This window comes from Gigantopelta aegis, chromosome 11 (assembly GCF_016097555.1).
Source record: "Gigantopelta aegis isolate Gae_Host chromosome 11, Gae_host_genome, whole genome shotgun sequence".
NCBI classification, from domain to species: domain Eukaryota; kingdom Metazoa; phylum Mollusca; class Gastropoda; order Neomphalida; family Peltospiridae; genus Gigantopelta; species Gigantopelta aegis.
The window spans coordinates 34,851,994-34,866,123 of NC_054709.1; the positions used below are offsets into that span (position 1 = coordinate 34,851,994).

Here is a 14,130-nt window from a genome sequence, read left to right on the forward strand (position 1 = left end):
CCGATAGCAACCTGATAACACAAGGTTTATATTCAGGGACACAAGCCAATAGTAACCTGATAACACAAGGTTTACATTCAGGGACACAAGCCAATAGTAACCTGGTAACACAAGCCGATATTAACCTGCAACGAATGGTCATGTGGGAAGAAAATAGCATGGAATCGTACTTATCAACTTACAAGTAGCATACCAGTCACTTCAATTTATTCTGTAGAAATCCCACACTACCCAGTTCTATAATAAAAGCTTAGGAAGTCCATTCCAAATTTACAAAGTTTTAAGTGTCTCAAATAGGTACTGAAACGCCTGGTTAGTTTAGAATGGAACTTAATTGCCGGGTTTTTTCATCAACCTGTGTTTAATGAATTCATGTGCAATGCAATGGCAATCAGTGGGAAAAAATTGTAACTAAATTAAATTAACTTCATATTTTTGGTTTTAGCAATTATTTTTGTTTGGCTGTGTGTGAATGTCTTTCAAAAAATATTTTACATTTACAATACCAACTAAGATGTGATTAATTTGTTCATCATTTCAAATTGTATTGAAATAAGGTCAGAGCAAGTCTCTACATTCTTACTATTAAAAATAAAGATCTACGCATGACAATACTTTTATTGTTCTACACACCAATTTTGTAAACAGTAACGCACAAGAGGTCCTCAAATGTTTGAATAATCCTACTTTTGGGTAAAAATAACAGGGCTTTTAGATTATGGTAGCCCCACTCCCATGGCCAGTGATATTCAATGTTGGGATAGTAAATAACTACTATTGCCATGCATCACAGGGCTTCTAGATTATGGTAGCCCCCACTCCCATGGCCAGTGATATTCAATGTTGGGCTAGTAAATAACTAATATTGCCATGCATCACAGGGCTTTTAGATTATGGTAGCCCCACTCCCATGGCCAGTGATATTCAATGTTGGGATAGTAAATAACTAATATTGCCATGCATCACAGGGCTTCTAGATTATGGTAGCCCCACTCCCATGGCCAGTGATATTCAATGTTGGGCTAGTAAATAACTAATATTGCCATGCATCACAGGGCTTCTAGATTATGGTAGCCCCACTCCCATGGCTAGTGATATTCAATGTTGGGCTAGTAAATAACTAATATTGCCATGCCAGGCAGGGTTTCTAGATTATGGTAGCCCCACTCCCATGGCTACTAGTGATATTCAATGTTGATCTAGTAAATAACCACTACTGCCCGAAGGCTAGTGATTTTTTTTTTTTTAAATGTTGCAGTTAAGTCTATTTAGTAAATATGAATATCATGCCCCCACCCCAACTAGCCAGTATTAGTATTTTTAGGTGACATATCTGATTATTACTAGTATTTAGTAAAATTGTATCAACTTAAAGTAAAGTAGAGCTGGTGAATTTTTAATCATGACTAGTCAAATTTTTTTAATCACCGATCCCATGGCTAGCGAATTTTATACAAATTCTAGAAGCCGTGAAATAACACAATAAAACCAGTCTAGGGTAGAATGATCTAATAACACAATAAAACCAGTCTAGGGTAGAATGATCTAAGACAACTAATAACTTCTCAAAAAGGGAGATAATCCATCATTATTCAAACATTAAACACAAAATGTACAAACATCTCCGACATTATACGTAATTCATGGACTAGCAAGTGTGTCCAAACCTTTAGTTTAGTCATTTCACATGCAGGTATGATATCTGTCTAAATAAATGGGCAACACGATTTGTTTGGATCCTTACTGACTGCTGTAAAAAAAAAAAAAAATCTCTCCATTTTTACTAAAACTGAGAAATTTAACAGAAACTCAAAAACAATTTTAAAAATGATACAGAAATTTGAAGTTAAAATAAAACAATACCTGGCAAAAGCCTCAAAACAAATAACTTTACTGGCATACAGTGCAAATTAAATGAACAGCCAGCAAATTTAAAGCAAGACTTTAAAATAAACTTCCCTCCCCTCTTTCCCCATCATTTTATTGTTTTAAAAAACTACATGCATACTGGGCTGCTAGAATGGTTTAAGAGACCAATGAAATGGAACCCCGATGATTTTAACTCCGTGACAAGTCATGTAATGATGATCAAGCTGGCAACTAGTTAAAACTTGTGACGCCGTTTCATTCTCGCCAACACCTTCACAGTATAATCCTTTTGGTAGTAACATGTCATTAAAACCAAATCTCATTTATCTGATCACAAAATGAAAACAATAAAAATGCGTGTGATAGAGCCATGTAATTGCATACATAATACCGATGACTTATGCAGTTTTAGTTTATCGCAACCTCTGAACAAGGAAAAAACCCACACATTTTCCTCAAAATCTGTCTGGTTCCAAATTTCTGCAAATTAATCTGTTCTAAGACGAGAAAGCAAGATTCCATTTGTTTTCCCTTCGTATATCCCTCGACGACGCAAATTTGGTTACCATGACGCCAACATGCACCAGCACAAGGTATTTTGATTACATGTTTGTACAGTAATGAAAGACGATTGATTTGCAATTACGACTTGTCCTCTTTTCCTTTTTCATCGTCATCATTGTCGTTATGCGTGTGCCAGGTAAGACGTTCCTCGTAAAATGCAATAACGATCTGCGGACACTTGACGTTAGCCTGTCTTGCCGGGACCAAATCGGCCTCATCGCTGTCCTTCCTGGAAAACAAGAAACGGGAAGACAAATGTACAACGGTCTCACAACAAAACTAACACCACTATTTTTAGATTTTCAACAAATATTTGGAATCTGTTTGTCCTTCGACGAATCCCAGATTTTATATTGGAAACGTAAAATTATGAGACGGAATCCTAAAATATCTATTTGAAATCACCAGGGGCACAAAAAGTACTCGAATCGTCGCCAAATGCGAGTGAAAATTCTCACAGACAAATTCAACTACCGGTCTGACAGAAAATGTCTTTTTCTGACTGACAGTTTTTTTTTTTTTAATTTGAATTTTGTAAATCTATATTTCAATTCTTTTATTGTATGTAAGGTCACAAGCCCATATATACAAGAATTTATGTGTTGATATTTTGGAACCAGTTCAAATGATTAACCAGCTGATTTGGAAAAACAAAATAAAAGAATTTATTAATACATAGAGGATTCGTCATGAGTGTTTTTTAATATGAAAAATATCAACAGAGTCTATGTTAATCAGTATTCGTCTCAGCAGAGCAACTCGACAAATACCTATTAACTAGACGAGATTGATATTTTACATATTAAAAAACACGAGTAGCGAATTCTATTTATCCTATAACACTTCTAAAATAACATTTTAATACAATTTTTTTGTAAATCACAGTACTAAAGTTGCCGCCATCGGTAATGTGACGCATGATTAGCACAAATTAGTTTAACGTCATGCATTTTAACTAAAGCTTTAAAAACGTTAGGCTCAGGTACACAGGTCTTGTTGGCTTGTAAGCAAATGACCCATCCACAGCAACACATTACCTAGAGACCGTGCAAATTTGCATACCATTATAAACTGGGTTAATACACTAAAATTATCACATGGGTTTATGACATGGATATCATAAGTTATAGGATAAATATTATTCTATGTTTATGTCTTGATACATATCATCGATTATTGCACTACAACCTTCCATGAACGCCAACCAAACTATATCTATATCAAAGAACTATGAAAAACTATCTTTATTGGAATATTTCAAAATATATTTATGTTTGAATCAAGGTTTGGGGCTTATTTCGTTTGCCACTTGATGCTGTATATTATATTATTAAACATTAATATATTGTTCTATAGGCTACAGGACTAGTAAATTTTAGTTAATTCTGGTCTGTCGGGCTAGTGAAATATTTTTCATTTCAGCACCCCTGATCATATTTATGATTCTGGCAGAATCCTTAAAAAAAAAATCCCCCAATTCAATCAACTTTTGGTTACACAATCTGTGAGAATTAAACGCACATAAAATGGATTTGGATTATAAGCTCCCTGCACCTATTGACGTGTTAACTGGCAGGGACATTATGAATCGCTAAGTTTACACTAAATAACTATTTTATATGTTTTTTTCTTTAACCTTCTGATGTCATGCCAGTCAACATTCTGTACACAGTGCATTCCCCAATTCATATTTCCCGTCGTTTTGCACATGACACTCACCGGAATCGATTTATTAACAGGAACCGAAAGACAACTCAGCTTCCTGTGTCTTTAAACTTAGAATTTTTTTTACCATAAAATGCCTTGGAATTTTGAGCTAAATGTGTTTCGGCAAGTATTTTTGCTTGACAACAATGGCAGCACGTCAGTCATTTTCAGGGATTGATAGCCGATTGCGAGAGCAAATTTGATACTAAATTTGATCGTTTTACCAACAACGAAAATCACAAATATTGGGATATGAATCATAGTTTTTTTTAAATTCTGGTCAGAAAGCCACTGTTATTGGGATTAATGGACATAAATACTGAACAGCTGGCCACAAATGCCTCAAGTCAACGCTACTTTAAATTTTTTGGGCCTGATGGAAAATACACAAAAATAATAATTACTGATTCAATTATGAACTTTATTTTATGTTTTTATAAAACATTTAAGTGAATATATGTGAGTAAAAATTATAAACTTGTACCCATCAATGTGTTTTTTGTCAGAAATTAATCCAGTAGTTTAAAAGTTAAATACAAACATATTTCCACGATATAAACTGGTTGAACAATCACAGCTAATAATTTCCCCCACAATCGATAACGGATTTTATTAGTAGTGACAAACCGATCAATTTGCGATTATAATCAATCAGTAGATCATAATTTTCCAGAGATCAAAATCTCACCATTTCATCAGGAACATCAACTCCCCACTGCTGTCGGTGGCCCCTATAATTCTCTCAGGTTGTAATCCTCGGTCGAAACCTCTCGGCTTATTGTCATCCTCCTAAAAATAATGCAATCCATTTTATTTTTTTGCGATCAGGGTTTCTGCCAGAGGGTAAAATGAGTATGGCATCATACCCTCAAAAACATTTAAGATTGGGTTTTTCAAATTAACCGTTCGACAAAATTAATTACTTTTATCATTGATGTATGATTTTCTTAACCCTAACCCTAAACGTGACCCATTTTCTTTCTGGGGGAGGCAATGAATTCAATAGCGCCATACCAAAAATTTACTTCTGACAGAAACCCTGACTATCAGTATGCTAATACAATAAAAACCCGGGGCCTAATTCACAAATGTCTCTTAGGCTCTGGCTAAGACAACAAAGTATCCTCTTTGCAAGTCTTTTAGCATTGCACTGCGAGATCGCAAAGTTGCGAGAGTTTAGTGAATTAGGACCCTGTTGTCTTGAATGCAGAATGGTGGGACGGAGTGTCACTCTCAAACAAGTTAAACAGTTTAACTTTCTTTTGTTTAACGATGCCACTAGAGTACATTGATTTTTTAATCATGGGCTATTGGATGTCAAACATTTGGTAATTTTGACATGTACCTTAGAGGAAACCTGCTACATTTTTCGTTAGCAGCAAGAGATCCTGTATATACACCATCCCACAGGCTTTGATATACCAGTCGTCGTGCACCGACTGGAATGATAAATGACCCAATGGACCCACTGACAGGGATTGATCCTAGATTGAACGTGTATCAAGCGAGCACTTTTACAACCACACTAACCGCACTATGTCTTGCCCCATGACATTTTGAAATGCTTATCTAGGGCTATATTGAGGATGCTGACACCAATTTTAAATCAGTATCATTTGAAGCATGTGTATGTATGTATGTATGTATGTATGTATGTATATATATATCTCTATATCTATCTAGAAATTTGGGCGGCGTAATAAGATATTTTTAATTAATTTTCTGCACTCCTGTATTAGCATCAAATTTACAAGTAAAACACCTTTCATGAGTGCATAAATATTTAACCAAATAGGACAAATCATAGAATAATTAGTTTACATGTTACAAAAATAAATAAAAATTCTTCTTAACCTTCTGACTACTGCAGGCGAGATAACTCGCCCGACGTCACGTCAGTCGATATACTGTACACTGTATACAGTGCATTCCCCAATTCATATTTCCCGCCGTTTTGCACACGACACTCACCGGAAACATAAATATAATTAAAGAAAAAATTTTTTTTTTCAAAATGGTGGTTTTTGTTTTGATTTTTTCAACTGAAAATACCTTGAAATTTTGAGTTCAAAAAGTGGTTTTCGGCAAGTATTTTCGCTTAACAATGGCGGCACGTCGCGGTAATTTTCAGGGATCGATAGCTGATTGTAACAGCTAATTTAATAATAAATTTGATCGTTTTACCAACAACGAAAATTACCAAATATTGCAATATGAATCGTAGTTCGGGTTTAAAAAAAAATTCTGGTCAGAAAACCACTGTTATCGGGAATAATGGACATAAATACTGGACAGCTGGCCACAAATGCCCGTAAGTAAACGCAACTTTTTCGATTTTTTGCCTAATTTTAACCATTAGCCGATCTAAAACAATAAAAATTACAAAAAAAAGACACGAAAATAATACTTACCGATTCATATATGAACTTTATTTCATGTATTTATGAAACATTTAAGTGAATATATGTGAGTAAAAATTATAAACTTGTACCCACTCAACGTGGTTTTTGTTAAAAATTAATCCAGTAGTCTAAAGGTTAAAATAAAACGCAATGCGGCAAATTGCAAAATATGATCCCCAAATATAAACATTAAAATATACCTTCTCCTCCTGAAGTGAGGAAAGATGAAGAACATATTATATTTCATTTCATAGAAAATATTAAGAAATACACTGCCTTTACATCAGAAATTTTCTTTTTCTTTTTAGCAGCACCCTCTTCAAGCCCATTAGCAGGTTTTCGTTTCTTTTCCTGTTCTTTCTTCTTTCTTTTATCCTCGTACTCGGATATGAGGTCTGGGCAGTCGAGATTCTCCTGTGGCTCCCACGTGTTTTCAGAACTGAAAAACACAAAACACTAAGACAAATGTTTGTTTTGTTTAACAACACCACTAGACCACAATGATACACAAAACAAATACAAAAGTTTGTTTTGTTTAATAACACCACTGAAGCACAATGATATCTTAATTATCGGCTATTGGATGTCAAACATTTGGTAGTTTTGACATATGGTCTTAGAGAGGAAACCTGCTACATTTTTCCATTAGTAGCAAGAGATCTTTTATATGCACTTTCCCAAACAGGAAAGCACAAACCATGGTGTGGTGCTCCGGTTGGAACGCAAAAAAACCCCAACCAGCTGAATGGTTTGATCCTGCGACTAAAGCACCTAAGGCGAGATGTAGCCCAGTGGTAAAGAGCTCTCTTGAGAAAGAGCAGATCATTTTTTTTTTATTAAAATCAAGGTTTTCAACAAACCAAGAAGAAAAACAATGTTCATTCATAGACACAGGTCAACAATCGACTGACTTAAGGCTAGTCTTGATAACTCACTACATTTCTCAGACTACATGGACACAAATCTATGCTACACTTTAAATGCTAGTCCAGAGTGAAGCTTGAGAACAAGAATATTTGTGTGTTATTACTTATTAGTAACAGTTTATGAACTGATTATTAGTTTCGATAAATTTTCGCAAATATTTCACGGGAATGCAGACAGATTTGAATGTTTAATGCCGACGCGAATCGGATTTGGAGCTACGTTTTAACAGGAACTTTTACCCATCTAACCCGAACAGTGGACAAATAATTTAATTCCACCGTCCGGCCTCCGTGAATTGAAAGTATGCGTGACCCATTTATCGGTTAAGCAGAAATAAATCCAGGTAACCCATTTCCTCTTTGCGTAACCCATCATATCCAAAAACGGTGCTTAAATTATGCATGAACCAAAAATGGGTGACACAAAATTAGATTTGCGTGAGCAATGCAGGAACAAAACATTTGTCCTCACAATTTTCAGAGGCGTGATTATGTTTATTTAATGCAAGTTCAGGGCTAGCTCTGGGTGAGCAGAACAATTCGCCAAATTGTCTATTAAAATTTAAAAATTGTCAGTTATTTTCTAAAAAATGTCAATTATTACATGCAATTATTTCGCCAAACTAAAATAAAATTCGCCAACTCAGGGCTTGCTCTGCCACTTGACAAATTCGCCAATTGCGAATTTCAAAAAACAACTGGTGAATTTCATTTTGTGACAAAATAACTGGGTTTTTGCAATTTTTGAAGTTTAATAGATAATTTGGCAAAATTTTCTGCTGACCCAAAGATAGCCCTGCACTGCTTTCAAAATTTGCAATTGATGAATTTGGCGAATGCCACAGCTAGTCCTGAAGATTTATCTTTGAAACCACAATCCCACACGCATCAGCCTGATTATGCCACATGACATGTTATTTCTGTTGATCATATTACTGGTATTGCATATTTTGTCACTTACTCGGGATATCCCTTCCACTTTAATAGATATTCTTTCTTTCCACCCCGGACTCGAACGTCCACCACTTTTTCTACAGTGAACTCTTCTTCTTCCTCATCGCTTTTGTTGGCATTTTCAGAATCATCTTCTCTTTTGCTTTTGGCCTTGCTCATGTCTGAAATATTAAAACAATTTGCAGTTAAAGGTTAAAGATGTGTTGCGAAGTAACATTTTATTGTAACTTCAACCATAGCCCAAGTCGTTTGAGAGCTAAACGGATATTTGGACGGTTATGATCGTCGTCTACCGTTAGAGATAGCCAGTGACTGCCTTTAACATGCGAGATCACGCCCACGCCCACGCTAACAAATTTGCAAGGTGAACATTTTATACTGTCAACGTCAGTGTCCTCGCTGCTAAATTTAAGCGGTGCGCCCCGCCTCACTATTCCATTCTGCCACCCTCCTTTCACGTTCCCCGCACCAAATGCACTTTTTTCCCCACAAAAAACAACGATCAGTCTGCACACTGGACATCAAAGGAAACAAGCCGCGTTGTGTACGAAAAAGCAATTGACGAAACATTTACGACAGTTACCGTAATGTAATTTAACAGTATTTTTAACAGCCTCTATTTTGTCCAATATCTGTATCCATTTGTATGTTTGATAGACACAATAAAAGTTATATTTTATGTAAGCAATGAAAACATTTAATTTTTTACGGATTCGGCAATCTCCGATTGAAAAAAAACCCCTCTTATTTGGCGCCAAATTTGTCACGTGATCAGAACGGTCATTCTGTCTTTTGTTTCCACTATCGTTTGATATTTTGTCCTCAGTTGCAGATATAATTGGTTGAAACTGATGATTTCTACTTTCTGTTATTTTGTTTATTCAGCAGTTCTTTATAAAATATTGTAAACTTTTCATTTTGAGGGGATATGAAGGCTTATAAAAACAACGGAAGTGGTAGTGTTTATCATTAAAATAATTTATCTTCAGTGCCAAATAATATATACACCGCCTTTACAAAAACGAAACTCTAGCTGGTGATATTATAATATAAAAGACGAGTTTTTTTATAAACCCCTTTGCACTTTTTTTGTAGGCAAAATAAGGAGTATGTCTTTTCTCAAAGTCTACCCACACACAACAATATGATAACCAAACTACTCCCCCCCCCCCCCCCCCCCCCTTTTTTTTTTTTTTTTGAAGGGTGTGGTGCCGACCGGCCACCCTCCTTTTAATTTTCACCCAGCGAGAACACTGTGCTATGAAGTTTTTACTCCTTTATAAAACATTTTTGGCTGTGGACTATTCTTTTTTTTTCCCCATAGCATGTTTTTTTTCTCTCTTCTTCTGTTGACATTTTGTAAATTGCAGGGGTTGTAACATTATATATCATAAATCTGGAAAATCAGGGTTAAAACAATGAATATTACTAGCTTTGGGAGTGGGACTACCATAATCTGGAAGCCCTGGTTTTCTGCTGCTGTACTTCGTACCACCATACACGCAGTGTTTTGTCACATTCGATTCAGTTTCAGGGCAGTTCTTTTTTCAACTGGTACTATACTCACCAGACCCTAAAATTGATGGTCGCCAAAGAGACTACTACCTTTGACAAAATCCTTAGTCGCCCTTAGCCAATAAAGCCATTAAAGGTCACCCGTGGGTTGACCGCTAATTTTCAAACCTGGAAAATAATGCTTCATATTAATGCTTATTTTTATTTCTGCGTCTGGCAAATGCAACTTTACATGTCACAATACATTTAGAAATTTTAGCTGTAGCAAATAAGCTATTCAGACAAGACTTTTCATATGACAAACATATTTGGAAGCGTATGCGGACAGATCTTATATAATTTATTTTATTATTATACTGAACGTAACCTGATACAACTTTTCATACCGTTCCGATTATTAATAAGAATAAGTCCAATTTGTTATTAAATACTAAAAACATGTTGTTTTGATATCACGTTGAAAAACGACAAGGCGCCATTTTTCACTTCATCGCCGATGTGTGTTCTAAATGAAAAATACTTAAAAACTAAAATTTAAGACAACGACAAAATAAGAACTGCCGCAACTAAATACGTGTTTAAATGCTTGTTTTAATAAATTTGTGTTTACCCGATCTGTGTTTAGGCTGCCCAGAAAACATAGTAGACATTAAATGACCGCGATTCCTTTATTCTGATAAATGCGCAGGCGCAATGATATTGGCAGGAAAGAAGTAATCGCGAGGAATACCACAAAGAGCCGTTCCGCAACATTCAATCAATCAATCTGTATTTCTTTATATATTAATAATACAAAGAACTTGGCATATTTTAAAACATAAGTAATAATATTTAAATAAGAACATATATACAGCCATCTATGAATTTTTAAGTGAATAATGGCACATAATGTAATTATATATAATTTAGATTGCATAATAATAATTAATAAAACTATACTGAGACATAGGATCTGAAAAGTTCTCTTTGCCTGTGTAAAAAACATTTCGTAACATGCCTGCCTAACTATTGGTAATATGTGAGCTGGGTAGTCTAGGAGGAAAAAAAACATGTTTTCCAAGTCAGTTAGGCTGGTAAAATCCGGACAGTGTATGTTTGTGTATAATATATTCCCATTAATCCTCTAGGTTTATATTACAAACATATTGTAACATTTAGCAAAAAAATTGTTGTAATAATCACTCAGTATCTTTTATAAGCATTAAATGAGCAATTATGTTCTGTGCATCACTGAAGCATGCCGTTTCGTAACCAAAAAGCATACCTTTTCGTAACCAAAAAGCATACCTTTTCGTAGCCAAAGAGCAATTCTTTTGTCTTGTAATTTGGAGTCGATTCCACAGTGCAGCGATGGTGTTTATTGTTATGCATAACCGTTCCGAGATATCGATCGGAATATTTCGCAAGACTGATCCTCTCTTCGTACGTACATATGCTCAAAACAAAAACATTCATACACGCACACGTACTTACGTGCGAGCACGCACATATAACAAAAATATAATAAGATCTGATATCCCATGTTTTTGGAATGTGGACTTTTTTAAGGTCTAATAATGCCTACATTGTCCGATATAATACATTTTTGATAGAAGAATACAACTTTTTGTTTTAATTTATCCATTTGCTTTAACACATATTTAGTATCTGTCGCAACACGTCCAATCTGCTTTTTGCTTAGTCCGAACGGACGTAGAAAGTAATGTGCACCCTGCACTACCATTTGCTGTGCTATTTTAAGCAGACGATCTTATTTTGTAAAAAGGTGTGTAGGCCTACATGTTTCGTACTTTTTTTTGGGTCAAATATAATATTATTATTATGGGTTTTTTATAATAATTTTTGGTATAGATTATTAGATTATTAGATTGCGTATTATAGATATTGAAACTTAATAAAGTTGATCCGGTCAAACATTAACATTTACTGAATAACGAAGCCATTCGAGAATTACGCAATGTACACTCAGGCAAGGAGGAATTATGGGATTATGTATTTGTATTTGAAACGTAATTTTTTCCCAATTGACCGAAAAGGGACCCTTAAAAAATTGTCTAGATTATACCCTGAAAGCATATCATTTCGTTATCAAAAAGCATACCTTTTCGCAACCACATTTTATGCATGGCATCTCTGTTTGGTAATGTGAAATAAAATCCACGCATTATAATAAGAAATAATTTTTAAACAATGACATGGATTAAAAACCAATTAAGGGAAGCCCTTGTATAATCGCATTGTGAACACCGTACTTTATTGTTACCAAACTGTTAACGTTAGTTAAAACACCAACAGGTGCAATCATGAATACATCTATCAAGATTTTCACCTTGTACCAATTTAGCAGTCAATCTGTTTATGTTTGAGTATAATGATAACAATATTTTATTGAACAAATTTGAAATGTTATCACAAATACAATATTTTCTATTTTTTATTATTTCATTATAAATTACTAGAAGTTGATTAAATTTTGTTGTCGAATATTTAATTCTGAAGCTATGTCATAAACCCATTTAATATTTGATTGTATTAACCCGGGTATGCAAATTTCATGTCATATGCAAATTTAAAAGTTCATAATGCTACTTTCACCTGTCAATAATTGAAGGACTCTGTGCTAAATAGGGAACAAGTCACATTTTGAAAGTTTTGAGAAATATACCAACATATAAGTTTTTATTAATTTCACATTTACCTTTACTATAAATACAATTGTATGAATGTACTGGGTTTCAATATCTCTATATATAATTATATATTTATGTTAATATTACTATGTTTGTAAATATTATTATGTTTGTACATAAAATGTTTTTTGTCATGTAAAAAGAAAAATGTTATGTGTTTGAAATATATCAACAAATAAGCTGACTTCGCTTGACATGATTCTTCGTGACAATTTCTAATCGCTAATTATTAAAATGCAGTTGGCTTGGATTTTTGTTGTTTTGTTTTTCATTAAATAACATGTACAAATGTGGGTACGAACTGGTATGCCGATGTTCCTCTGGTTACGAACTGGTATGCCTTTGGGTACGAACTGGTATGCTTTTGGGTACGAACCGGCATGGTACGAAACGGTATGGTTACGAAACGACCTGATACCATCCTCTACACCCTGATTACACAGGCGGCATAATCTATATTTTCTCTCAACTTTCCAATATCGTCCAGTTTCTGTTTCTAGTCTGTGAGCACAAATCCTTAATCTTGTAATTGCCTGTCTAAACATTTGCGTTATTAATATATGTTAGGTAATCCACAATTACACACGTGACCTTAAGTTTATATAGTTGAAGTTTTTTTCGATTATTTCAGTTTTGTTGTTAGGTATTTGTTGTAATTATTGTTAATGGTTGTTTTTAAACTGTTAGTATTTGATTTTATAAATTTTTATGTTTTGAAGTATAATTGGATAATTGTCATATTTATCAAACATGCATTGCCACCCTATGTTGTATTACATGCGTAGTGCTTTGCTGCACAGTATTGCATCATAGAGAATAGTTCTTGTTAACTGCAGATAGTTCGCTTGGTGCGCGATCGGTCTAGGATCGATCCCCGTCGGTGGACCCATTGGGTTATTTCTTGCTCCAGCTAGTGCTCCACAATTGGTGTAACAAAGGCCGTGGTATGTACTATCCTGTCTGTGGGATGGTGCATATAAAAGTTCCCTTGCTGCTAATCGAAATGAGTAGCCCATGAAGTGGCGATAGCGGGTTTCATATCTCAATAATATATCTGTGTGGTCCTTGACGATATGTCTGACGCCATATAACCGTAAATAAAATGTGCTGAGTGTGTCGTTAAATAAAACATTTCCTTCTTTCCTTGTTAATTGTACATTTTAAAAGTATGCCCAGTGTTTTAATTTATAAATATTTGTGTATATTATTAGCGAGTGAATAGCGCTCGAGTTCGCTTTTAGCCTACATGCAACATGAACATTGTTTTTCCCAACTTAAAGTTTTAGCGGGTAGATTCGGATTTTTGTGTCGCTTAAACTTTGGATGCTACTGTCAACATGATATTGTTTAATACCTTGACATATTCATCAGTTGTATTTCCGTATTTATGAAGTTTTGTATTTTTTCTAGTGGATCTATGGATAGGAGTTCTTGCTGGTATTTTTCACTATTGATTTTATGTTTTGGTTTCATCTGATGTAGATTGGGTTGTTGTTGTTTGGT

The 14,130-nt window shown here is 34.6% G+C and overlaps 1 protein-coding gene across 1 annotated transcript; it reads right to left on the bottom strand.

The window, feature by feature from the left end:
• Positions 1 to 2,227: 2,227 nt before the first annotated feature.
• Positions 2,228 to 10,644, bottom strand: LOC121385447 (chromobox protein homolog 1-like). The gene is made up of 5 exons (XM_041516133.1): positions 10,548 to 10,644; positions 8,430 to 8,583; positions 6,825 to 6,981; positions 4,829 to 4,929; positions 2,228 to 2,662 (listed from the first exon to the last, which is right to left on the bottom strand). The coding sequence occupies exons 1-5, from the start codon at positions 10,585 to 10,587 to the stop codon at positions 2,512 to 2,514; spliced, it is 603 nt and encodes a 200-aa protein (XP_041372067.1). The 5' UTR covers positions 10,588 to 10,644; the 3' UTR covers positions 2,228 to 2,511.
• Positions 10,645 to 14,130: the final 3,486 nt, after the last annotated feature.

Bases quoted from the DNA above. Each gene is read 5' to 3' on its own strand.
- LOC121385447 (XM_041516133.1), bottom strand. From the start codon at position 10,587: ATGTCTACTATGTTTTCTGGGCAGCCTAAACACAGATCGG. The intron at 6,982-8,429 runs GTAAGTGACAAA...TGTGTTTTTCAG, and splicing joins AAGTGGAAGGGATATCCCGA to TTCTGAAAACACGTGGGAGC. The intron at 4,930-6,824 runs GTAAAGGCAGTG...CATTATTTTTAG, and splicing joins AGAAAAAGAAAATTTCTGAT to GAGGATGACAATAAGCCGAG.